Genomic DNA, 15,235 nt, shown 5'->3' with positions numbered 1-15,235 from the left:
TATGCATTTTCTCTTCTGTTTTTCAGTCATTATTTTTATATAGAGTTTAGTTTCATTATTTTCTCTGAGTCTTTTTAATTTTAATAAAGAAATACTGTTAGTAAATGTGAATTTTCATGTTTCTTGTTTTTATACAGGATTTTAGGTTATGCCAGCATTTTATGTGAACTGGAAAGAGTGGATCTATGAACTTTTAAATATACACTATATAAATAAACATAAATATTTGATGGGAAACTTCCTTACGTAGAGAAGATGAACAAGACAATAACTCCATCAACATATGTAAGGTGCCTAAATGTTGGCCTGATTAGGCAGCTGGCAGATTTTATTGATCCTCAGGAAGGATGGAAGAAGTTAGCAGTTGATATTAAAAAACCTTCTGGAGATAGTAGATATAACCAGTTTCATATAAGGTAAGGCATTAAAGTCCCTTCCTTTGGAAAATGGTAATACCATTATTCTTATATTAAAAGAGATACATTAGTACATTCATTCAACAAGAATTTATTGGGTGTCTGCTACATGCCAGGCACTGTGCTGAGTGCTAGGGATATCCTTGCCTTCAAGGAAGGGCAGCCAAGTGGCATGGTGGATGGAGCACTGGGTCCTAAAGACCTGAGTTCAAATTTGGTCTCAGTAACTAGCTGTGTGACCCTGGGTAAGTCACTTAACCCAGTTTGCCTCAGTTTCCTCATCTGTAAAATGTGCTAGAGAAGGAAACAGCAAACCAGTGGTTTTGCCAAGAAAACCCCAAGTGGGATCATGAAGAGTCCAACCTGACTTAACAATAACAATAAGATGCCTTCAAGGAGCTTGCATTCTATTAGGGGATTTCCTGACTCCTTAGTTACAAATATCCATAAATACCCCAATACAGGTAACAGGTCACAAAGGAAGAGGTTTGGGGAGAATTTTGAGGTTTTTGCTTAGTCAACTAAGGACACATCAAAATGCTTTAGTTTAATAATGACATTAATTGCTATTTGTATTATACTGGAAGGTTTGCAAAGTGTATTGCAATGTATACTAGGTCATTTGATCTTCCCGTGCAATCTGGTATAAATGCTATTAGATATTATCATTCCCATTTTGCAGATACTCCTGTTAAGGATAATAAAGATATCTCTGAGGTTAAGTAACTTGCCCATTGTCATACATATACACCGGAGTAACTGTTCTTTCTACTGTATCCCAGACTGCCTTAAGTTGTTCCCTATGGGGTTTTATCTCTATGAAACAAATACACAGTTTGCCATCTAAGTAAATTTTTCTTAGCTGACTCTCCAGTCCCAGTGTTGCTGTGATCTGCAAATGTAGCTTTTATTTTTATCTTTCTATGTAGCCCTAAAAGGTACATCGTGATCAATAGAGAGAAAAGGAAGCTTCTCTGTGGTTTTCAGTCTGTCACTAAACACTAATTAAGCACCTCCTATATGGCAGGCACTGTTCAGGATACAAACAGAGGCAAAAACCAGTTCCTGCCCTCCAGGAGCTTACAATCTAATGGAGATGCAAACATGCAAACAGATATATACAAAGCAAGATATATACAGGATAAATAGAAAATAATTAGCAGGGAGGGCTCTGGAATTAAGAGGGGTTGGGGAAAACTTCCTGTAGAAGTTGGGATTTTAGTTGCAACTTGAAGGAAGACAGGGAGGTCAGAAGTCAGAGAGGAGGAGGAAGAGTGTTCCCGGCATGGAGGACAGGCAGAGAAAATGATTGGTGAGAGAGAGTCTTATTCATGGAACAGCCAGAAGGCCAGTGTCACTGAACTGGAAAGTACATATTGAGGAGTAAAGTATAAAAGGACTGGAAAGGTAGGAGGGGGAGGGGGCTAGGTTATGAAGAGCTTTGAATGCCAAATAGAACATTTTGTATTTGTTCCTGGAGGCAATACAAAGCCACTGGAGTTTACTGAGTGTAGGAGGTGACATGATTGGATTTTCATTTTAGGAAAAGGGAGAATGGATTGGGGTGGAGAGAGACACCAGGCAGGCAGACCTATTAGTGGGCTATTACAATAATCCAGACATGAGGCAATGGGGGCCTATGCCAGAGTGGTGGCAGTGTCAGAGGAGAGAAAGGGGTATATGTGAGAGATATTGCAAAGGTGAAATCAGTAGGCCTTGGCACCAAATTGAATGAGAGGGTGAGAGACAGTGAGAAATCCAGTATGACTTTTAGATTGGAGCCTGGGAGACTTGGGATCATGGTCTTGTCCTCTCCAGTAATAGGGAAGGTAGGAGTAGGAGGAGGGATATTTAGGGGAAAAAATAATGAGTTCTATTTGGGACATACTGAGTTTAAAGTGTTCATTTAAGTTTGAGATGTCTGAAAGGCATTTGGAGATGTGAGATTGGAGGTCAGCTGAGAGATTGGGGCAGAATCGGTTGATTTGAGAACCATCAGGATAGAGATGGTAATTAAATCCATGGGAGATGGTGAGATCATCATGAAGTGTTATAAGAGGGAAAAGAAAGATGGCCTAAGATAGAACCTTGAGGGACACTGATGGATAAAGGATGTGATCTGAAGGAGGCTCCAACAAAGGAGATAAAAGAGTGGGCAGATAGAAAAACAAGAGAGAGAGGTATCCTGATAATGCAGAGAGAAGAGATCATTGAGGAGAGAATGATCCTCAGTGTCAGAGGTTGCAGAGAGGTCAAGGTGAATGAGGATTGAGAAAAGGCTGTCTGATTTAGCAACTAAGAGATCATTAATAATTTTGGGAAAAGCAGTGTTGGTGGAATGATCAAGTTGAAAACTGGATTGTAAGGGGTTAAGGAGAGAGTGAGAGGAGAGAAAGTGGAAGTACATATTGTAGATGGACTTTTCAAAGAGTTTAGTTACACAGGGCAGAAGAGATATAGGATGATAGTTAGTGGGGATGGAAGGATCAAGTGAGGGTTTTCTCAGGATAGGAGAAACATGGGCATGTTGGTAGGCAGTAGGAAATGAGCCAGTAGAGATGGAGAGATTGAAAACAAATGAAAGGGTGGGGATGACAGTGGAGGCAATCTGTTGATGAAGGAGGAGATAGTGGGAGAAGCCATCTGAGTGATAGGAGATAAGGAAGAGGAGAGAAGATGGAGTTCATAGAGAAGGCCTCAATTTTTTTTTTTCTGTAGAATATGAGAGAAGGTTCTTCTCTATGAAAGTGGGGGAGGGTGAGCCATGGAAGTTTTGAGGAGAAATGAAAAAGTTTGGAAGAGCCACTGTGGAGAGTGTAATAGTGAATTGGTCAGGGAGGTATAGGAACATTGCCTAGCAGCAGTGAGGGTCCAGTTGAGGTTATGTAACATAAATTTGTAGTGGACCCAGTCAGATCAGTTGCATGATTTTCACAGGACTGATCTAAGGCTTGGCTGGGTGTTATTGGAGATATGATAAGGGGGATAGGGATTCAAGAGAGGAGGACCACAGAGTCACAATGGGGCGAATAGAAGAATAGCTAGTACAGGGGAGAGACCTGGGAGAGAATTGAGGGATCAAGGGATTATAGGTCATGGTACAGATGAAGAGTAGGATTATGTAGGTGAAAGCAGAGGGGGAGAGATCAAAAACCAACATGCTAAAGAACTTGAAGCCTGAACAGGTGATTGTAATGACTCCCTTATCACTACATTCAGAAAATAAAATTTATAAATAAAAAGATGAAATTCTTAACAAGAATAAATCTTGAATTAAAATTTATAAACCAAAATTAAAGGTAGTGTATATATAAATTTCTAGTCAACACTTGTAATGGTTCAGTTTTTTTAAAATCACCATTATCAAGAAAATAATCTCTTTTAAGAATAGAAATTTTTTTTTAGCTTTGATGCTTCCATTTTTAATGTAAATAAACAAATGATAATAGTGAAGATCAAAAGAAAGGTACATAGCATGCTATATATGTTTTTCATAATATATCATTAAATTTTCACTGCTTCATAAGTCTCAAAGGGAATGTAAGTTATATGTAAACATAACTTGCTTCTATATAAAAGACTATGCTGAAATTAAATGAGAGTTTAACATTTGCTTTAAAATCTCAGGAGAATAAAATTTCCCAATTTCTGTTCATAATATGTTTATATTGCCTCTAAAAGTTCTCAGTTTTATTTAGAAATTAATTTTACTTTTTCTGTCTCACTTTCTTTCAAGGAGATTTGAAGGATTACTTCAAACTGGAAAGAGTCCCACTAGTGAACTACTCTTTGACTGGGGAACCACAAATTGTACAGTTGGAGACCTTGTAGATCTGTTAGTCAGAAATGAATTTCTAGCACCAGCACGTCTGTTGCTGCCAGGTACAGTTTTTCAAGATTTGGTATGGAAGATGCAGAAGTAGGAATATTTCTCCTCTCACTTTTTTTCATAGTAAAGAAAAAGTGTTTTGTTTTTAGCTTTCTTCCAATCTGTTGGTTGGCAAAGAACAATGAAGTCTAGATTGCTAGGTCCATGATTCCATTTTAGAGTTCCTAATATAGATGTCAGCATCTCTAGTCCTTGAAAGCAAAAGCAGGTGGCCTTGCATTGATGGGAGGTTCAAATAGACATAACCCTCAAAAACCCATCAGTTTGCATTTCTGAATGCATCAGAAAATTAAATGTCCTTTTGGTATCATAATTTTCATCTCCCAAACCTCAGCCCCTATGACATTAAAACATGGACTGCTCTTTTTATCTCACATTGTCTTTCTTATACATCTTAATCTTTATGAGCTGTCTTGTTATGCCTGCTGTTTTACGAGGGGGAGACAAAATGCAAAATTGGACTAATGTTAAGTGGAACAGGTTGGTGCTGGGCCATATCAATTACTTAATTTTCTTTAAGGGAAAGATAAAATATCTTAGTTAACTTTGCAGATAATGTTCCAGAAATTGTTCATGTACTCCCACAAGAAGAAATAGCCACTCAAAAGAAATTGCCACCTCTTTATGACAAAGAAAAGACACATGTGAAGCCTGTCTTTATTCAGAATCATGAACAAATGTCTTCACCTCGGGACTCCTCAAGTCTAGGCATGAAAAGTTTGGAAGTTAGTGATACATGTAAGTAACTTTAAAAAACCTAATTTAATAGAGAACTCTATTGGTTTCCAGTACTGAATTTGCAATAGAAATGGCCATGCCTGTTTAGAATTAAATTTTAAATTATTTTATTGAATATTAAATATATATTGGAAGCAAACAGTGTGGTACACATTTTCATTCTGATGTAACTGCAAAGTACCCAGGTGCGTACTTTGTTGAGCCAGGTACCATCCTCAGAGGTTCTTAACTTAGAGACTGAACTTTTAAAAAAATATATTTTGATGCCTTTGTTTTAATATAATTTGTTTTTTTGTAATCCTGTGTATTTTACAAATTTAAAAATAATATTCTGATACTTTTTTCTACCTGTCTAATCATTCTTTTTTTTGATATCCTTAGGCTGCTTGTCATCTTTCCACTTCCTAAATGTAGATGTCCCCCAAGTATCTAACTTAATTTTATCTCTCTTGATGACCTAATCTGACCTAAAATTCAGTTGTCACCTCTCTATTAATGATTCTTCATTAATTATATTCAGCTCAAATCTTTTCCCTGAGTTCCGGTCCCACAGCTCTGTCTCCTAGCTATTGCTACCTAGATGCCCCATTAGCAACTGAAATTTAGTATGTCCTAAACTAAATTCATTATCTTCCTTATAAATTAAGCCTGACTCTCCTTGTAGCTTTTAAATTTCTTTTAATGACAACATGGGCCTCTCAGTTAACTAAGCCTGAAAGTTCAGTGTAATCTTTGACTCTTCCTTTTGAATCCCACATATCTAAGCATTTGCCAGGTCTTTTCAGTTCTAACACTATACTATTTCTTGTTTCCATCCCTTCTTTTATGTTTCCACCACTGCTACTCTAACTCAAGTCCTCATCACTTCTTCCCTAGTATTGCATAGTAGATGCCCTTTCCTGTAGTCTCTCTCTTTTCCAATCATGTGTGTAGGAAGCTGCTAAAATAATATTTTAAATTTCAGGTCTGATGCCACTAATCTGCTCAAAAACCTTTAGTGGCTCCTGTCACATCAATCATGGCAGCACACCTGAGGACTGTTGCTTTGAATAATTTCAAGGGTCTAATCACATAGTATAATGAACTCTCCATTTATTCAGCACTAAATTTAAAGCATTGTTCAATAAAATAAAGCATAACATTCAGTACAACATCTGTAAGCAAAACATATCATCTTACATATATATATATATATATATATATATATATATATATATGTATATCTTATATAACTCAGTATGTCATATGGTGCATAGCATATATCATTGCATTCAGTAGCATTCTCCAAAATACTTGTTTACACAGCAGGGGGTCCTGGGCTAAGGTCTTCCCTAGAACAACACATCCTTAAGGGATAGCAGAAAATACCATACCATCCACCACTAGGTCACAGTAAAAACATCACACTACACAGTTTATATCATTGCATCCCCAAAATCAGGGGGTCCCAGGCTAGGGTCTTACTTAGCACAACACATCCTTAAGGGGTAGAAAATACCACACCGTCCACCCCTAGGTCACAGTAAGAACAATCTCCTTAATCATTACCAAGCATCCAAGTAAAGTCCTCTTTCATCTTGACTCAAGGTTGACTTCTAAGTCCCATGGCTCTTCCTCTGTGGGCTGACCACTCCCAACTCTTGCCTGGATTCGCACATAGGCAGCTCTCTACTCCTGCTGCAGCTCTCAGCTCACAGGGACTGCTCCACTCCAAGCTCTTCCTGCCCCACAGTAGGCTCCAGCGGCTCCTGCCTGCAGCTTCTGTTTCTGGGAAAACAAAGTTTAACAGGGCTACAACAACATTTACATACATTACCAACACCATCATCTCAATTCACATTAACAGCTCTTAAAAGGGGCTTAAGCTAAGCCTACTTCCCGTGGGTGGGTCTCCATCTTTCAGCTCAATTCACTCATAAAGACCAACAGACCAGGCTTCTGTCTGAGAGATGAACACAGATCAACAGACTGGGCTTCTGTCTGAGAGATGAACACAGACCAACAGACAGGGCTTCTGTCTGAGAGATAAACATAGATCAATAGAGGGGACATCAACATCCCAAAATTCTTTCTGTTAGGCCTCCTCGCAAGCAAGTTTCCCCAGGAGAATTCCTCCCTCTGCCAACTTATGATAGCTTCTCTCGGCTCTGCCTTGCTCTCGCTTTGCTCTCTTTTTTACTTTTTTGGAGCTCTTCCCACATTGGGCTTCACATGACTCAGGATGTACCACAGCTTTGAGCTGGGCTAGAGTTCAAAGCAGGTCCTATTCCATTAACATTCCATTCCATTAACATTCCATTAAGCACTTAAAGTGTTACAAAAACTTAACTCCAAAAGAAAAAAAAACCAGCAAAAAATCCCACTTTGCTTATTACAGCACCCCATTATTGGATAAATAATAAAATCTCTAACCCTAACTTTTAAGGCTGTCCATAGTGTGGCTGCAGCCTACCTTTCTAGTCTTCTTTCACACTATTCCTCTTCATAAATTTTGGATTTTAGAGTACTAGCTTTTTCTTAGGCTTCCCTTGCAATCTTTTGCCTCCATGTATTCAGATAAGCTATGTATCCTATCTTTTAACATTTGCTACTTGTCTGACCCTGAGCAAGTCACTTAAACACCACGGGCTTCAGTTTTCTTATCTGTAAAATAGAGATTAGGAGCATTGATGAAGGTGGTCTTTGAGGTCCCTTCAAGTTTTAGGCCTTTGATTCCTCATGCCTTGAATACACTCTCATTTCTGCTTGTTGAAACTCTCTCTTTAAGGGGATAATAAGGTAGTAAAAAACATCTATCTGCTTCTGAATAAGTTAAGTACCTAGATTGAGAAAAACTGTATCCCAAGCTACTGAAAGAACTAATGGAATATGAGTAATGAACTATTGTCACAGAAGCAGAATATTTGAGAGTTGTAATGGACTTTAGTGACCATCTACTCCAAGCTATACATCAAAGAAATCCTCATTATAACAAATTTTCTTTGAACTGTTGAGGAGAATGAGGAAGTTTCAATAGGACTAGAAAGGTATTTTATTTTAAAATTTTCAAAAAGAAAAGAAAAGAAAACTGAAGAGAATAGAATCTGTAAGCTTTAGATAAGCCAGTGATCTTGGCTTGAATTTCTGGCCAAACAGGGCTTCTTAAACTTTTTCCACTTGCAACCACTTCAGTGCTATGTCTAGAATGTGTCCTCAAAGGAGTGATTAGTAAATAAATAGAAAAGAAAGTAGTGATCACAATGAGTTGGCAGTGTTTTCTCAAGAAAAAAATCATACCAAAACTAGATATTTTTTCAGATTCTCAAAACCCCTTAAGTCTTTCAAAAACAGAAATAATGCACCAGAGAAAGTAGTTTCAGCTGTCGCTGTCTCCATGGTTTAAGATACCCAGAAACCAAACAGGGTAAAAAACTCCACTACTTACCACATTTCAGTAGTAAGACTACACATTGGGCTTCCAACAGAGTTCAGCTCCACATCCTGACCTTTTCTCTCTCCTTTGAGTGACATAGAGAGAGAGAGAGGGAGCAAAATATGTGTCTTGGCTGTGATAAAGCTCACCTTCGCCTCATCTACTGGTGTCTTTTTCCTGGTGCAATGGAGATCCAAATCCCAAAATAGCAGAAATTTTCTCAGGCTGAAGTAGCATCATGGCATCTCTCTGTGCCACTAGACTAGAGATCTGAGGAAAAGAAGAAATGGGGTATATAGAGGGCTATGTGACACTTCTGAGGGAAAGAGCTCAGTATTTGCTGGGATCACTTCTTTCCCCTGAGAAGTTACTTTAGAACAGAGATCAGTACTGATGAACCATTAATTGCCCATCATGGGAGGGGACAGAGACACTTTGAGATCTTCTGTGCCCCCCCTCAATCCAGGAAACTGCCCTCAGAGGGGAGAGAGTCAGACAGTGATCAGTAGGAGAAAATAAGGGCAAAAACCCCCTGAAATTACCAAATATCTCAGAAGAAAAAAAGCTCAAAGACCTTAAGGATTTGCAGATAAACCAAAATGGAAGATATTAATAGCAGAAAGAATTATGGTCTGTAGATCTAGTAAAAGAATTTAGGTATCCATGAAAGGAAAATAAAGGGGACAGAGTCAAGATGGCGGAGTAAGAGCCAGCATTTTTGGCTTAGCTGTCTCAACATAACTCCTCCAAAATTAAGTAGAAAATGCACTGAAACAAATTCTATTGGGAAAGCCAAGAAAAAGTCACAGCGAGTCATTTTTGAGCCCAGGGCAGTTTAGGAAGACAGACAGGTCTGCAGACACTGAGGTTGAGGCTGGCCAGGACTATAGTGCAATAGCAGTGGCAGTAATGCCACAACAGGTGGAAGTGACAGCAGGCTGTGAATGGAGCAGCAGTGGTGGGGAGCAGCCTTGCACCCAAGAATGATAAGGGCAGAAAGATATCTTAGAGGACCACTGTACTGGGTACAGTAACAGGTGCCATCTGGCAACTTTGTTGCCTATTATTTGTTCTGAGTCACAGTTCTAGGGTGGAGAGGAGGGTTGTAGCTATAAAGGAGCAAAACCTTACCTATGTAGAGGGAGCAAGGAATAAATTCCAGAAACATAAGAACATAGTGGAGACTCAGCTCTAAACTTTTATGTAAGCCTGCTGTGGAATAAACCAGGGTGGGAGAACAAAACCAGGACCTGTAGAACCTCCCAGCAGACTAACTGTGACTGAGTCCAGCAGCAGTATATGGAAATTGTAACACTAACAGATCCAAAACCAGGTCGGAATTTTCAGATCACAAACCAGGAGGGCAATGAAGAGTTCTCTCCTTGGATCACACTCATTTGGAAGTAGTGAAAACTTCCAGGCTCCCTGAGTGATGAATGCAGCAGAAGGGCATATAAGACAGAAGCTCAATATAGATATTCCCCCAACAGGTGAGAAGAACCCAACACAAATATAAAGTCCAAGGTCAATAAGTAGGCTAGAAGACAACAACAACAACAACCATAACAACAAAGAACCTGACCATAAAAGGCTCTACCATGCTGACTGGGAATCTCAAGACACAAACACAAAAGAAGACAAAAGATTTGAAGTCATCTACAAGCAAGATCTCGAATAAACAAACAAAACAAAAATAAAAACAAGCTAGCCCCAAACCCAATAAGATTTCCTAAAAGAACCAAAGAAAAATTTTTAAAAAGAGCAGAAAAATGATATTTAAGAATCAAATAAGAGTAGTAGAGGATAAAGTGGAGGGGGGGGGAGGGAGTAAGAGCTATGCAAGAAGATTTTAAAAAGAGAATTAACAGCTTAGTAAAAGGGGTACAAAAATACTGAAGAAAATAATTTTTTAAAAACTAGAATTGGCCCAATGGAAGCTAATGACTCCATGAGACATCAACAAACAATAAGACAAAGTAAAGTAGAAGAAAATGTCAGCTATCTCATAGAGGAAAAAAAAATTTACCTGGAAAATAGATCAATGAGAAATAAGAATCCCTGGACTACCTGATTTTTTTTGTTCTTATTTTTTAGTCATGTCCAACTCTGTGACCCTTTTTGGGGTTTTCTTGGCAAAGATACTGGAATGGTTTGCCATTTCCTTCTCCAGGACATTTTACAGATGAGGAACTGAGGTAAATAGGGTCAAGTGACTTGCTCAGGGTCACACAGCTAGTAAGTGTCTGAGGCTAGATTTGAACTAAGAACAGACGTTTTTGAATTGTGGTGCTGAAGACTTTCTTTCTTGGACAGCAAGGAGATCAAATCAGTCAATACTTAAATCAATTTAGATTATTCATTGGAAGGACAAATACTGACAGATACTTAAATACTTTGGGCACATAATGAGAACACAGCACTCATTGGAAAAGACTCTGGTGTTGGGAAATATTGAAGGAAAAAGGAAAAGGGATGGCAGAGGATGAGATGGATAGATAGTGTCATGGAAACAACAAACATGAGCTTGAATAGATTTTAGGAGATAATAGAAGATAGAAGGTCCTGGCATGCTATGGCCCATGGGTTCCCAAAGAGTTGGACAATGACTGAACAATTAAGCTGTTTGAAAAATAGGTAAAGAACAAGTCCTACAAAATTCCTTCAGTGACACAAATATATTTTAGTTTCAGAACAAAAATTTCAACCAAATCAATTCTTGATTTATAATTACCTATGGCAGTGTTTAAATCTCATTTTCCCTAAACTTTCAGTTAGCTTCTGTTCAAAACATTTATGGTGGCACTTCCAGTTCCCCATAACTATTTCTTTATTTCTTTAGATAATTCAAAGAGGCAAGTCAATTGCTTTTATTTTCCTAACTTAATGCTACTAGTGTACTAAGAGGGCAGATAAAGGGCACATCTCTTCTTACCCTGAGGCATTTTAGTTGTAACCCAGGCAGGAAAAGCTACTTACTTAATTTTTTTTTCTTTTACCAAGACTTTTAGCGTAACTATTTAAACCACACCAAAGAAGTAATATTTTCTCTTATCAGCTAACATGTATATTAAATTTTCACTTAACCCTTCAGAGTCTTATGAAATTTCTCTTGTAATATTTTATTGCTTGGGGAAAGGACTATATTGATTGGGGGAGCCATAAGGTACTTGTCAAAGAGACATTTTTTTAAAAATTCCTCAAATCTTATCAAAACCCTTCCTCAGACCTTTTTCCAAAACTCTGAAACCCTTTACTTTCAAGCCCTCCATTCACACCTTCAGTTCAAACAGACTCCACTTTTCCTTTTTCTTATCTCATCCCTACTTGCTTAAAATTTCTTCCTTCCTTTCTTTTTATATCACTTTCGTGGACTTGGATTAAAGCACTTCAAAACTGCCCCTTCCATATTCTGATCTGACACTTCTCTTGTTTTCTCTTATTTGCTTAATTCCTCTAGTCTTTATTTCCCAATCATATCCAAGACTGTCTACAGACAATCTTCATTATTCAGCAGCAGATGGCGCAGTTGATAGAGTGCTGGGCCTGGAGTCAGGAAGACTTTTCTTCCTGAGTTCAGACCTGATCCCAGACACTTACTAGTTCTGTGACTCTGGGGAAGTCACTTAACCCTATTTGCCTCAGTTCCTCATCTATAAAATGAATTGGAGAAGGCAATGGCAAACCACTCCAGGATCTTTGCTAAGAAAACTCCGAAAGGGCTCATGAAGAGTTAGACTTGACTAAATCAACTAAATGACAACAACAAAGTGAATTTTCCTTTTTACTTTAGTACACATTTTTAGTACACAAAACTAATTAATTGCAATACTGTCACATTTTGAGGTTCTTTGAAGATTTTAAGTTACGCTGATGGTGACATCGGTCATAGCCAAGATATTTTAAATTGTTTTATTTATTTGTACATGTCTGTTTATAATTGCTCTTGTTAAATTATGTATAAAGTAATTTTAATATTTAAATAGGTAAGTAATTACTAATGGGAAAGGAGTTTTCTCTAGTTCATTGAATAATATTAATAAATTAAAGTACAGCTCAAGTTAACTAGTTAATTATGGAGAAGAAACTTCAAGTTTTGGGGTAGCTAGCAGGAGGATCTGAGTTCAGATACAGCTGTATGACCCTGGGCAATTCACTTAACCTTATTTGTCTTAGTTTCCTCATCTGCAAAATGAGCTGGAGAAGGAAATGGCAAACCACCAGTATCTTTGCCAAGAAAACCCTAAAAGGGGTCATGAAGTGAGTCAGACACAGCTAATTAACTATTAAAAAACAAAAAATTGCAAGTCTATTAAGGAGTAATAAATTTTCCAGATACACTTCTAGATCACTATAGAAATCAAGTGGATAAATATAAATTATAGCAAGAACTCAAGCTGACTGAAGTTGGAGTAACCTACAAGTGTGTGGTCAGACTCAGTAGTACCTGTCTAAGTAGGTGTATGTGTGTGAGGGAATTATGCATGCTCTCTATTTTGTTGGAAAGACACACTAACTTAGAGTTTTGATATAATAATTTTCATCTTTTTTTCCTGTATAAGGTCAATAAGGGGCAATTCCTGCAGTGTTAGTGTTTAAATAGGAACAGATCATTGATTATCTAGAAACTCTGAATTTTTCCTTTTGTGTAATGAACTTTTTTTCCTCTCATTGATGTTGCAGGTTTTCAGAGTTTTTCATTTTATGAATTAAAGAGTGTTACAAATAACTTTGATGAGAACCCTATGTCAGCTGGTGGAAACAAAATGGGAGAGGGAGGCTTTGGAGTTGTGTATAGAGGCTATATCAATAACAGAACTGTGGCAGTGAAGAAGCTTACAACTGTAAGTTAACTTTCCTTATAGGAAAAATAAGATGGCCATTTTGTAATGATATAATTCTTTTTTTTTTTTTTTGGTTGGGTCTCTTTTTTTGCATAGTCTGGAAATACAGCAGCCAACTCATAGGCCAATCCTCTTGCTGATTGACATGGAAACTTTGACCTGCTCCATTGCCAGTCTGAGTTGTTTCACTCCCTCCTTAGGCAGTCTAGTGGCCTCCCACTTGTGAGGGCAAACCATAATGGTGCCAGACACAAAATTAGCTTTATCTCTATTGTTACTCAAAACTCCTAAACTTAAGTAATCTGTCAGCCTCAGATTCTCCCAGTGGCAGGAATTACAGAGGCCAAGAAAAGTAATGATTTTTGACAATCATTTTGTTTATTGCTTTGGAGTAAATGGAAAGCAATGTTTACTTTTACCCACTTGATTAAATATGACCCTAAATTTTATTTTATATATGCTAGGCAGTGTGGTATAGTGGAAAGGGTGCTGGGCTTGATGTCGGGAGACTTAGGTTCACATCTAGCTTCAGCATGTATTATTTCTCTGACTGTTGGCAATCACAGCCTCTTAAGATTAAGTAATAATGGCATTGCCTGTTGTTATAAGGAAAGTGCTTTGTAAACCTTAAAGCCCAATATGAGTTTTCTCTGTAACTAAAATGAGAAGAAAAAAGTAATTATGCTGACATCAGTAGACTTATCTAAGATTGGAAACAACACGTGAAAAATTTAAGAAGGTTATTGTTAACATCTGTGCAGTATTTTATAGTTTCTTGTTTACTCATCAACTTAATGATTTGTGGTTTCAGCGGTGTGATTGTAGCCAGTTCCCCCTGTCCTCCATCAAAATCATCATCTACTACTCTGCTGATGAGTTTCTCAAATTTAAATAGATGACTTTTCAGATAAGACATGTAGTCCATCTATAAACCCATAATCAAAACCTTTCCAGTTTAGTAGGACCTATCAAAACTTATGCTTTCTGTCACAGTTTTCAAAAATCCGGGATCCCCTCCACATCATCATGAGGCATTAGGGTTATTTTTGTGGAAGATGTTATAGTTTTTATATATAAGTACAATTTTAAACAGACTAATTTTTCTCTTATTAACTTGTACTGTCACAACCCAGAAAAACAGACAAAAAGCATTAAGGAAGTTAAAAATTGTAGTTTTAGTTGTGGATAAACTTTATTCATAGTCATTATCCTTAGGTCGTATTGTTAAACTTAAAGGAATTATAATTCATTCTTGGCTTTAACCCTAGCTCACTGTCTTCCACTTCACTTTATTATTACTCATTTCTAGAACAGCAACATTTCCATGATAAACAGAAAGCTGTAAGCAAATCTGGATTACTTATCTCTTTATACTTCTTAGGGCACATTTCATTACTGATTGCTCTAAGGCATGCTGAATCTTTTAAAAACGTAAGCATCTGAGAGTGACGTAATTTGGTCCCTGATTTAAAACTCTCCTAGAGAAAGTTGCTCCATAAATATGCCTTTATATAATTTCCTTCATTGATATTTTGTATCTTGGAAAAATTATTTCACCTGTCTGGGCTTCATGTATTTGTTTACTTGACAAGTGCCAGACCAGATGATTACCTGAAGTTTCTTATAATTATAGGATCTGTGATTTGATGATATTTTTGTTTTATAGATGGCTGACATTTGTACTGAAGAACTAAAACAGCAGTTTGACCAAGAAATAAAAATAATGGCAAAGTAAGTATTAAAAAGGCAATTTGGTAGATGAAAGAACACTAGGAAAAAAAAAGCAAGCGCCAGAAAAAAGTGAGCACTAAAATGAAAGTCAGGAGATACAGGTTCTATTCCTAGCTATGATACAATTTGTGTGACCTTGTTTGAGGCACATAATTTCTCTGGTTCTCAAATTCTATATGTAAAATGAAAATATAAGCATTGGTTGAGA

The 15,235-nt window shown here is 37.4% G+C and overlaps 1 protein-coding gene across 4 annotated transcripts in view; it reads left to right on the top strand.

Annotated features, from left to right (window-relative positions):
- Positions 1 to 15,235, top strand: part of IRAK4 (interleukin 1 receptor associated kinase 4) — an 80,989-nt gene that overhangs the window by 25,323 nt on the left and 40,431 nt on the right. For 3 of the 4 annotated variants that reach the window (XM_036759793.1, XM_036759794.1, XM_036759796.1), the window contains exons 2-6: positions 138 to 416; positions 4,153 to 4,298; positions 4,846 to 5,043; positions 13,136 to 13,296; positions 14,963 to 15,027. In XM_036759793.1, coding sequence (XP_036615688.1) covers positions 256 to 416; positions 4,153 to 4,298; positions 4,846 to 5,043; positions 13,136 to 13,296; positions 14,963 to 15,027 — 731 coding nt within the window. In that variant the 5' untranslated portion in view covers positions 138 to 255. The remainder of the gene's footprint in view (positions 1 to 137; positions 417 to 4,152; positions 4,299 to 4,845; positions 5,044 to 13,135; positions 13,297 to 14,962; positions 15,028 to 15,235) is intronic. The other variant, XM_036759795.1, reaches the window with a different exon arrangement.

This window comes from Trichosurus vulpecula, chromosome 5 (assembly GCF_011100635.1).
Source record: "Trichosurus vulpecula isolate mTriVul1 chromosome 5, mTriVul1.pri, whole genome shotgun sequence".
Lineage (NCBI taxonomy): Eukaryota > Metazoa > Chordata > Mammalia > Diprotodontia > Phalangeridae > Trichosurus > Trichosurus vulpecula.
This window is presented reverse-complemented; position numbering and strand designations above follow the sequence as displayed.